General features: G+C 34.6%; 1 protein-coding gene across 1 annotated transcript in view; it reads left to right on the forward strand.

Moving 5' to 3' along the window:
- The window catches only part of KIN (KIN, antigenic determinant of recA protein homolog (mouse)), a 28,004-nt gene extending 16,497 nt beyond the window's left edge, over positions 1 to 11,507 (forward strand). Inside the window, exons 6-13 of the mRNA XM_006891855.1 lie at positions 181 to 229; positions 1,269 to 1,344; positions 3,294 to 3,420; positions 3,655 to 3,705; positions 5,477 to 5,545; positions 7,115 to 7,214; positions 8,647 to 8,747; positions 11,445 to 11,507. Coding sequence (XP_006891917.1) covers positions 181 to 229; positions 1,269 to 1,344; positions 3,294 to 3,420; positions 3,655 to 3,705; positions 5,477 to 5,545; positions 7,115 to 7,214; positions 8,647 to 8,747; positions 11,445 to 11,507 — 636 coding nt within the window. The remainder of the gene's footprint in view (positions 1 to 180; positions 230 to 1,268; positions 1,345 to 3,293; positions 3,421 to 3,654; positions 3,706 to 5,476; positions 5,546 to 7,114; positions 7,215 to 8,646; positions 8,748 to 11,444) is intronic.
- The last annotated feature ends 84 nt before the right edge of the window (positions 11,508 to 11,591 follow it).

Genomic DNA, 11,591 nt, shown 5'->3' on the forward strand with positions numbered 1-11,591 from the left:
CATTAATTCTAAAGTGGTAGATATTTGCAGTACATAAAATTTCTTATTTAGCATCTCAGTCTTTTTGAGAGTTGTCTTTTAAAGCTGTTTTGCGACAGCAGTAGTAGTAATTTAGAACTATTGCATATAGAAAATAAATATACTTTGAACTAAAATCTTCACATGTGTTTATTTTTGTAGGAAGCTCCTGTTTTTACGGAATTAAGCAGAGAAAACGAAGAAGAGAAAGGTAGTTTTCGGTTTTTTCCCTTTGGTTTGTTTCCCATTTGTTTATTTTTAAGCATGGTTACTTTTGTTGTGACACTGCTAAAACTTAGCATGTTTGAGAAAAAGACATTTAATCTGTTTAGATCTGATTTTTTTTCATTTATAAAACAAAAAGGTAATGTTAATGAGCTGAATGTAATATCTTCAGCTATTAACTAACAGTAATGACTAAAATTAGCCTAAGCAGTAAGGAAATGTATTTTCTTGCCCTATCAAGAATGTCAGAGGTAGGGCCATTCTAGACACCATAGTACTAGTAGCTGGACACAAGGTGGCTGCCGTTACATTCCAGCCATCAGTATCTGGGCACAGCATTGACCAGACAAGGAAAGAACATCTCTTGGAGCACCCCAGTCAACAATGTATTAAAAGCCACTCTCTCCTTAACAGACTCAATTTTGAATGATACTGGTTATTTAAAACTGCCACAACCCCCCCAAAAAATAGTAGAAAGAGGAATGGAATCATTCTGATTGACTTACACAAAATTTATTCCAGAGCTGAAGATGGTGTGACCTTCCCTGAGTCACATGTGACAGGTATTAACACCTGAGAATATGGAGTCCTATTGACAAGAGAAGGAGCTCTGGTGACCTAGTGATAAGAAGGCTGTGCTGCAATCCCAAAGGCACACGGTTCTAATTCACCAGCTGCTCCCCAGGAGAAGGATGGGCAGTCTCCTCCCTAGCAGTTGACTGCCCCTGAAAACCTGCTGGCGGGTTAGCTGTGGGCCAGTTCTAATTTGACAACACACACCAGCAACATTATCACCAAGGGAGAAGACAGGGAGTGGAGTGGGAAAGCAAGCAGCACTTCCTGCTACCCCCTCAGTCTAGCATATTTGACAGATTTGTAGTATCTGCATAGGGCACTTTTAACTCATTTAATCCAAATGTGCATAATTTTTTTGTGTGAGAAGATATTGCAGTAAATTAATCTGATACGGTTGTTACAATTTTCCTGAAATATGTGTGAAATAACCTTTTTCTTCTTGCCTTAAGTTGCATTTAATTTGAATAAAGGAGCATGTAGTTCAGCAGTCTCAGCATCATCCTCTAAGGATCCCAATTGTTGGCTGTACAATTGATCACTGAGCCTTTACTTTCAGTAAAGTAGCACGTAGCTCAGCAGTCTCAGCATCATCTAAAACAAGGTGAGCTACATGTTTTCTCTTAAAACATTGGGATTTTTGTAAACTATTGGTCATTTAATTTTATTTGCAATTTTATATTGTGCATTGTATTTTTCTCGTTGTAATTTTCTTTCTTTATGGCTTTTGTTGGTTTTGGTACTAAGTGTTCTGTTATTTGTCCTCGGTAAGATAATTATGGCTTTTGAGGAAAGCTCATTTTGATAAAATGCTTTCCATTTATAAAGATTCATTCTCCATGAGTCTTTCTCTGTAAGGAGCTCTGGTGGTGTAGTGTGCAGCTTATTGAACTAATTACTGAAATGTCAGCAGTTTGAACACACCAGCACCTCTTAGGGAGAAAGATGGGCGGTTTCCTCCTATAAAGATTTCCTGCCTTAGAAACCTGGTGGAGAGACAAGATGAGTTGGAACTGACTCAGTGACAGTGGGTTTGGGTTTGGGTTTTTATTTTACTATTGTTTAGGGACCTCTGGTAGCATAATCTGTAAAGTTTGTGCCACTAATGCGATGGACTCATTCTCTGGCAGTTTGAATCCACTAGTGGCTCCAAGGGAGAAAAATAGCACAGTGACTCCTGGGCTATTTACAGCCTCAGAAACCCAGTGGAAGGGTCACTCATGAGTCAATTCTCACTTGGTGGCAATGAGTGAGTGTGACTAAGTGGCAATATTGTTTATTTTATCTTGATACACTTACCACAATCTAAATGTCAGCTGAGAGATACATTTGCTGTTGTTGTATACTTACTATACTATGACTTTCTAAGGCACTCAATATAAAACTGCTTTCCCTTCTAAGTGATACAGTACAGAACTAGGGTTGGCAAAATTTTTCTGTAAAAGGCCAGATGGTAAATATTTTAAACTTGAGTGACCATATGTCTTTATTTCAACCACTGCTATAATAAGAAAACAACTGACATTATATAAATGAATGAGCATTGCTGTATTCCAGTAAAACCTTATTTACAAAAACGGGCAGCAGACTTAATTTGGTTCACAAACTATAGTTTGCCAAACTGTGGTGTAGTGGATACTCAACAATCAATCTACTTTTCAATTTCATGAAATTTCAGTAGAAATTTCATTTCTACTTTTCATGTTCTTTTTTTTTTATTATTCTGACATTCTTTCATCAAGTATCTGTTAAACATTTGTAATAGATAATGCATTGTTACTGTGGTTAAACAATATGTAAGACAAGGTATGATACTATTATCTGCTGGAAATAAGTTTTAGGCTAAATGATTCTTTCTGTGCTATTTAGTATTTTACACACTGTTTAAGACCTAACTTGGCATTGTAGTTAGGGTATGGGCTAGTTCTTACTTGCATGACAAAATAAATGACCAGGAATATTGAAGGAAATGGGCAAGCTGATTCAACAGAATGACTTGAAAATGTCTTTAATATTGATCAGAAGGCAAAATTAGCACCTATGTTAGATGTCATTAAAAAATTTCTGGTAAGCCTTGTAGTAGTTAAGTTAAGTAATTAACTTGGTGCTCATAAGTGTAATATTAGAAATATAGAAAAATAATACTTCTACTGTATTCTTTACTAATCAGACCTTGTTTTGTTTTTATCTTCATGTTAATTTTGTACAAGTTTTATCCTATGTTTCATTTTTAGTAAGTATGATAAATTATTAAACTGTAAGACACTTTCAGTGAGCAGTACTGAACATTTGTTTTGTGTGAATCATGAGATAGCTATAGCTACTTTACAGTAAGAAAAAATGTATAGTTCCTCCCCTACGATGATATATATCATTTATAATCTAAATGTATTATTTATGTAATAAATATGGATAAATGATTACAGAGCAGCTAGCTGTGTGTAGTTGATAATGAGAATGGTTTTTCTTTTCATCAGTGCTCTAGGGCCAAGTGCATTGAAGACAGTTGGGAGTGCAGCATCTTTGAAGCGTAAAGAGTCTTCCCATAGCTCTGCTCAGTCAAGAGCGAAGAAAAAGAAATCTGCACTTGATGAAATCATGGAGGTACAGTTTATGAACTGCCAATTAACTTAGCAGGGGAATGATATAATAAAAACTTTAGGAAAAGCTAATTTCAAATAATGATTGTTTGCATTTATTGGAGCCTTTGAATTATATAACCTGTGAAGGGTGTGTTTTACGGTATTCTTTTGCTAAATATATGTTTTTCTTTTGCATATGAAAGTAATTGAAGCTTTTTAAAAAGATAATTCTATAATTGTTTTCTGTTTTCTTTAGATTGAAGAAGAAAAGAAAAGAACTGCTCGAACAGACTACTGGCTACAGCCTGTAAGTGTTCAACTGGCATTTCTTAAGCTCCAAGTGTACCGTTAAGTGGGTGATCTAAAGATTGAAATAGTACTTAGAGTGAATAGCTAAATTATCTAGTATATATAAATTATAAAGCTGGACTTAGAGCCATGATGAATTTTTGCATTTGTATGTTCTTGTTTTTAATTGTAATCATAGTGACAATTTAATAGGTTATCATTCATTCACTGTTACACGTTTTCCTACCTCCCCCCCTCCAGTTCCCTTTGTAATATATGTCTTATTCCAGTTGTTAATTCTTATACATAGAATGTCTAATCATGCAGTCATTTCAGACAGTCCTACCTTTCACCTGTTCAGTGTGGTTGGATTACTTTCTCTTACAGGCTAGTAGTGTTCTGTGAATTTAATGCTAAATTTATTACTGAACACTTTAAACTGAAGACTTTCAACTTTTCAAAAATTTTCAACTTTTGCCATAAGACAAAGGTCTTGTTTTCATAAATGTGATTAAAAGATAGAATTATAAATGCAGAAGTATTTGTCTTCAGTTTATGGCTCCTGAGGTTATATTGTATCAGAGATGATGAGGATGACACAGGATAGGAAAGGATTCCAATCTGTTGTTCATAAGGTCACTTAGAGTCAGACTCAACTCAATAGCACCTCACAACAACAAATTGCTTATTTAAAGCAATATTTTTAACCAGCTGGTGTTTCAGAATTTCAAATTACATACTACCCTAGTATGGTCTCTTGGGATGAAGTGTTTATTTTTCACAAACTTCTCCTATGATTCTGATGTGTGTTCATGGTTACAACATTGTTTAAAAGAAAAAGAAAACAAACATAAGGAAATAAAGGCAAAGCATTTCATGTTTTAATTAACTCAATAAAATATCTTCCTGTTGATAATAATTCTAATTAAATTTTATTTTCTGTTGGATAATATTTTCATAATAGTAAATTTGAAATTTTTTTCCATATCATTCATTTTTTACTGGATGTTATGTTGAAACTGAAGATTCCATAGATCTGACAACCTGTCTTGTCTTGAAATGGGAAATACTTGTTAAAATAACTAGCAATGCATAGAGACAAACTTGTAGAGCTTTACCTTTTAAACTCAGGAAAGAAATACTTTTAATAGAACTATTAGTGGCAAGGGTCAGTAAGCACTATGATATAAATTGTTTTGAAATGACCAAAATATGAATGCATAAAGGCTTTAAAAAGATTTAGCATAGAATTTCTCTGGCTAAATAAGAAAAACTGCTTTGGCATTAATTGAAAAGTGAAAGACCAATAACCCTCCACAAGATGGTCGATAACAGAGACCAAAGCAATAGGCCCAAGTGATTCAGGAGGATACAGAATTCAGAGCTGTTCACAGGGTTCTCTATGAACTAGTTGCTACTCACCGGCGCCTAAGAGTAACAACAAGCACTCCTTAATTTTTATTATTGTTGCAAATACAGACAATAGAACATAACACTAATTCAGTGTTTTCTCTGTGTGCGAATGATTACAGTCTTTGAGTTGGAGTTGTGCAACCATTCTAACCTTTTTCTGAGTTGTTGCCCCATTAACATAAACTTGTTGCTTTCTAAGTTTCCTGTCTAATGTTTCAAGAAACCCATACCTTCTTTAATAAAGCATGACATAAATTAAGAAATAAAATAGAGAAGATAATTTATGTTGCACTTTTTTTTTTTTTTTTTTTAATTTTTTTTTGTTTTTCTTTTTTTGTGTTGCACTTTTCATCTTTATTTTTATGCTATTTTTGTAGGAAATCATTGTAAAAATTATAACCAGAAAACTTGGAGAGAAATATCATAAGAAAAAGGGTATTGTTAAGGTAAGGACATGACACTATTATGAGTAGAATTTGTAGACAAAAGGTGATGGATGACTCTGTAAAACTATTTTTATGTCTCCTGAAACTGAGACCTTGTTAGCAGAAGTATTATAATTCTTGATGGCTTCATAAAATTAAAGCTGTAATTATATTTACTGGAGAAATGTTTCCATTTGACCTGTAGTATATACTTTAAAGGAGCAGTGATAGCAGGTGAGTAGTTAAGTCCTTCAGCTGCTCTCTGGGAGAAAAATTGACAGTCTCCTCCTGGAAAGATGTGCAGCCTCAGAAACCTGACGGAGGCTTACTATGAGGTGGAACTGACTGAATGACGGAGCCTTACTGTGAGGTGGAACTGACTGAATGCCTATGGGTATATACTTCACTTTGGTCTGTTTTCTTTCTTGGGCAAATTGTATATGCATATCCAGCATCCTATTGATATTTCTTAGACAATTCAGTATGCATGCTTTCATAGTAAGATTATTCTTTGTTAATGATGGATACTATGATTATATCACCAGAGTTCTCAAGAGTTGCTTTTTGTATTTTGCCTAATTTCTCAGGTATCTTCTGTTCTGATTGTTCTAAGATTTTAACATATATGTCAATGCTCTAGGGAGCACTGGTGGCTTAGTGGTAAGGAACTGCCCAGCCAACCCAGTATGGTACACATTTCAAGTCCACCAGCCGCTGCTTGGGAGAAAGGTGGGCAATCTACTGTGCAAGTAACTGCCTCTGAAAACCTACTGCAGGGTCAGCTGTTCATCGGTTCCAACTCGACAGTACATAAAAGCAACCTATCAATACTTTAGTTCTTATCGCCCCTCCGTGAATATGAGTTCATTCTAGCACCTAGCTTTGTGTATGCATGAATTACTATTTAAACACACCACTCATTGCTTTCGAGTTGATGCCAACTCACAGCAACTCTCCGTCAGGTATGTTGTTGTTGTTATGTGCCGTCGAGTCGCTAGCGACTCATAGCCACCCTATGTACAGCAGCCCTAAACCCTGCTCTGTCCTATGCCAGTCACACTGTCTCTGACACTCCCATCCCAATTATCCCAGTCACTGAACCAATCCACCTCATAGAGAGCCTTCCCCTCCTGCGCTGTCCCTCTACCCTCCCAAGCATGATGTCCTTCTCCAAGGACTGGTCTCTCCTTACAACATGTCCAACAAAGTATGTTAGATGGAGCCTCAGAATCCTTGCCTCCAAAGAGTAAATCTTAAAGCAGACTTTTCTCCTAAAGATCAGCTAATGATTCAGCTGATGACCTTTTTGATTTGCAGCTTACTATGTAATGCATCACATGATCAGGCCATATCTTCAAGCTTATTTGTCTCTTAAGAGTCTTTCTAGTTGAAAACCGTGGCTAGACATTACGTTGAGTTCTTGACTGTGAACTCAAACTGAGAAAAACTGTATATGGAATCTAGAATACAGTGTTATTTATAGAAGGAGTTGACTTTTATGTTTTGATTGGAACTTAATTTTTCCATTCTATTTATTTTTGTCCTTTTAAATTTATATTCATTTAATAAGAATATTCTTTTACATAACAGGAAGTAATTGACAAATATACAGCTGTTGTCAAGATGCTTGATTCTGGAGAAAAGCTGAAACTTGACCAAACTCATCTAGAAACTGTAATACCAGCACCAGGTAAATTGTTTTTCAGGACATTTATTGTGTAGTATGCCATCAGAATGAGTAATTACATTCATAAAACCATAGCTTTTTTACATTACTTTAATGATTATGGATAGGAGTTTCCTTTTTTATTTTTATTTTTTAAGAAATATAGCTGCCAATAGAACTAGTCCTTATTTGACTTCAGATAACTAGCTTATCATTTATTTCTTAAAACTGTTTTGAGGCATGAATGAAATTTCTGATTTTTTTTTTAGAGAATACATTCTTTTTTACTGAAGCATAGACATTTGTAGTTAAAATCAATTATATTAAGATTATGTTTGTGTTAGCTGCCTAGGTAGTAACATGAAAAATCTATTCTTTTGCATTTTTCCCTTTAATTGGCTTTATCATTTGGATACTTAGTCTCAATGATAACATCAGCCTTTATAATGTCCACATTTATTTATTTATTTTTTTTAATTTCACCACCTTACACTTTCCCATGCCCATAAAAGAAAACTTACCTTACAGATTGTTCATGTTTTGGTTTTTTTTTTTTTTACTTTTAATGAAGAATAATTGACAAATAATAATGTTGGGTACCTTTTCACATGTGAAACTGTCACTGCAATGAAGATATGAATATATATTGCCCCTAAGTTTTCCTCATTTCCTTCTTTATAATCCCTCCTCTTTGTTCTTCCTTTATATTCTCAGCCAACCACTGATCTGCCTTCTATTGCTATTAGATAGTTTGCATTTCTTAAATTTTCTAAACTTGAAATCATGTCCTATTTCTTAAGAGTATGTCTTGGTTTTTTTTTCTTACTCAGCGTAATTGAATAACTTTAGATTCATCCATGCTGTTTCACATGTCCATAGTCCTTTCCTCTCTGTGCTAATAGTAACTCATACTATTCTGTGGAGTAGTAGGAATATTCCACAGATTGTTTATCCATTCATCCCTTGGCTGACTTTTGGGTTTACAGTTTTTGGCTATTATAAATAAAGCTGCTGTGAACATTCATGTACAGGGTTTTATGTGGACTTATGACTTCTGTTAGGTAAATACTTAGAAATAAAATAGCTAAAGCATATAGTAGAAATGTGTTTAAATTTTTGTTGCCAAGTTGTTTTGAGAATTTTGAAAAAAGAAAAAGTAAGCTCAGCTTTCTGTTTATTTCTGAACTGAGTATATCCTCCAGGTTCCTTATTGTCTAAAATAAAGACATCTTACTTTAAAAATAAATGAGTTTATAATATTAAGTATTATAATAAAATATTCTTTATTCACACTGGAATATTACACTGTTACTAAATAATTAAAACTTCTAAGTGAAGTGTTCTGTTTTAGTTACATTCATTCAACATAATGGCATTTTATAATGACTGAAATGAGATGAGAAAGGAAATGGGGATATTCTGTTTATGACATGTTATATATTGTTTTCTATGCTAGGAAAAAGAATTCTGGTTTTAAATGGAGGCTACAGAGGAAATGAAGGCACTCTAGAATCCATCAATGAGAAGACTTTTTCGGCTACTATAGTTATAGAAACTGTAAGTATGTTTTCATAAAGATAGACATTTTAAAATGCAGCTTTTCAGGGGAGCTCTTGTGGCCTAGTGGCAAGGACCTGCAACTACAATCCCAGAGGTGCACGGTTCAAATCCACCAGATTCTCTGCCGGGGAAGGAGGGACAATCTCCTCCTGTACTAGTCAGATCTGATTTTACGGTCCACTCATACAAAAATAATAATTTTTAAAAAAAAGGTACTTTGTATGTTCTTTTTTCCTTGGCTAGGTCTTTGTTTTATTTTAGAGTGTGCCTTCTGTTCACCTTCTCTCCTATTTGGAAATCTCTAAGCTTGTTTGCTCTAATGACGTAGCCATTACTAAGACATTTGATTCTCTAGTTCTCCAAGAATAAACATACTTACTGTATAAAACGGAAAAATCCAGGTTTGTAGAAGTAATGTAAGAAATGATCCATAAGCATCCATGTCATTAATATTTTGATCTGTTTCTTTCCAGTCTTTTATAAGATTATATGCTGTATATACAGTTTTGTGCCCTGACCTTTTTTTAATGGTCAGCCTTTTCTAATATAAAACCATTTGTATATTAAAATAATAGAGGAATTACAGTGATAGGTAGTGGTGAAAGAGCTATAGAGATCAACTTTTTTTTTTAAAGTCCCCCTTTAATAAAGCATTAGCAAAGATCAAGAATTAATTAATTTAAAAATCTCTGACATGAATAAAAGTGCTTATTGATTGAAAACTGGCAGTTCACTGATAGGTCTTCTGAGTCAGGCCAAGTGAGGTCTATGCTATCTTTGAAGGAAGGGCCTGAAACTTACCTTTCTCATAATGATCTAATTCTCTTTCAGTTTCTAAAGTACTAAATCACATTATCATTACTTCCAAGTGACACTTTTTTCCTCTCCAGTACAGTGGATATAATTGCCAAACTTACGCTCTTTCGTGGAGTTCACAGGGGTCTGTTTTAGAGTACATGTAATTTAAATGTTGCAAAGAACGTTCTTTAAATACATATAGCAGGGGTTTTTTTCTGTCCCTGGGAGTAGTTATCTAGAACCTGTCACTCACCAACAATAAACTGTAAGATGAGGAAGGAAAAGGGATTCTGATTTGTCAGAGACATTTACAGATTAACTTAAGTCACTATGTAGTATTTGTCCTTTTGTGACTGAGATATTTCATTCCGCATAATGTCCTCCAGAGTCATCCATTTTGTATATTTCATGAGTTCCTTGTTTCTCAAGGCAGCATAGTATTTCATTATGTGAATATACCACAGTTTCTCTGTCTGTTTGTTGGTGGGCACTTGGGTTGTTTCCAGATCTTTGCTATTGTGAACAAAGCAGCAATAAACCTGGGTGTGTATGTATCTGCTTGGATGTCAGCTATGGTCTCTTCAGGGTATATTCCCAGTAGTGGAATTGTTCGGTCAAATGGTATTTCTATTTGCAACTTTTTGAGAAAGCTCCGTACTGCTTTCCATAGTGGTTGCACCATTTTATGCTTCTACCAACAGTGAATAAGGGTTTCATTTTCTCCACAACGTTGCCAGCATTTGTTGTTTGCCATCTTTTTAAACATTTTTAAGGGAAGGTATGGTTCCCATTTTAAAAGTCACTATATGAAGCCACTGTCATTGTGATCGTCTTAAGAGTTTGCAAGGGAAATCATCAACTTTTACCAAAAGATTGGTAAAACTTGATAAAATTGATCTATAAAGTTGGTAAACTTTAACCAAAAGATTTAATAGTAATGGAAGTTTATAGTTGTGCTCATACTCCTATTAGATTGTGGATAGTTTTCTAAGCACTTTATCTGTTTTGTATAATTTATTTCTTCCAACAGCCCAATTATGTATGATAAGTGAGCTTTGAACTAACACGATCTGGCTCTAGAGCTCCCATTCTTCACTGCCATCTTCCCAGGTTATATCAGACTTTATACCAATACCTGTTGGTATTATCTTTAATTATATCTTCTTTCCCTTTTAGTTGGGTATGAAGGAAAGAAGAAAATATATTTCAAGTTGGATTTATTTTCTGTAATATAGGCCAGCCTGTCACAGCTAACCCAGGCAAACTAGAGTGTTTATATTACTTAAAGTAATACTTTTAGTTGTAAAATAGTAGCACAAATATGATATAAGTTAACTTTTCATTCTACAAGTGCAAATGCTTGAACAGGGGATGACCTTTTTCTAAGGGGTGATTATTTGTAAGCCCAAGAGTCCTTCTAACACCTAACTTGACCATCTTCCACAAGTGACTCCTTTGATTGCCATGTTTGTGTGGATCTGGCTGGCCAAATGAGGTGGGAATGATGGACAGCTTGAGGAGGATTTTAGTGCCTTGTCCTGGAAGTGATCAGCATCATCTCTCTTTGCTTCCACTGTTTAGAGCACTGTCTTAGGGCCACACCAATAACTATTTGTCAAGGGAGCAGAGGAGACAATGATGGGCTCCAGATCTCTGCCTCAGTACACGTTAATACAGCTTTCCCGAATTCTTTCAAATACAGTTGAAGAAAATATGCTAATCAACAAGAATGTTGTAGATGAATTTTAAAATGTATGGAAGGGTGAACATATTAGCTACCTTAATAGTACTGTGACGATTGGGAAAGGGTAAATTTATGTCCTTAAATATGATGTTATGTTCATCTTTTAAGTACATATATGTTTTTAACCTACTAAAAATTTATTTTCATTTTAGGGCCCTTTAAAAGGACGCAGAGTTGAAAGAATTCAATATGAAGACATTTCTAAGTTGGCCTGAGTTTGAAAATTTAGTACCAACACATTAAAACCCAAAGCATCAAATTGGTGTTCTCTAAGGCATTATGAAACTCTACTGTGTTAG

Source organism: Elephantulus edwardii, unplaced genomic scaffold (genome assembly GCF_000299155.1).
Source record: "Elephantulus edwardii isolate Elephantulus edwardi_28Jun2011 unplaced genomic scaffold, EleEdw1.0 scaffold00105, whole genome shotgun sequence".
NCBI lineage: Eukaryota > Metazoa > Chordata > Mammalia > Macroscelidea > Macroscelididae > Elephantulus > Elephantulus edwardii.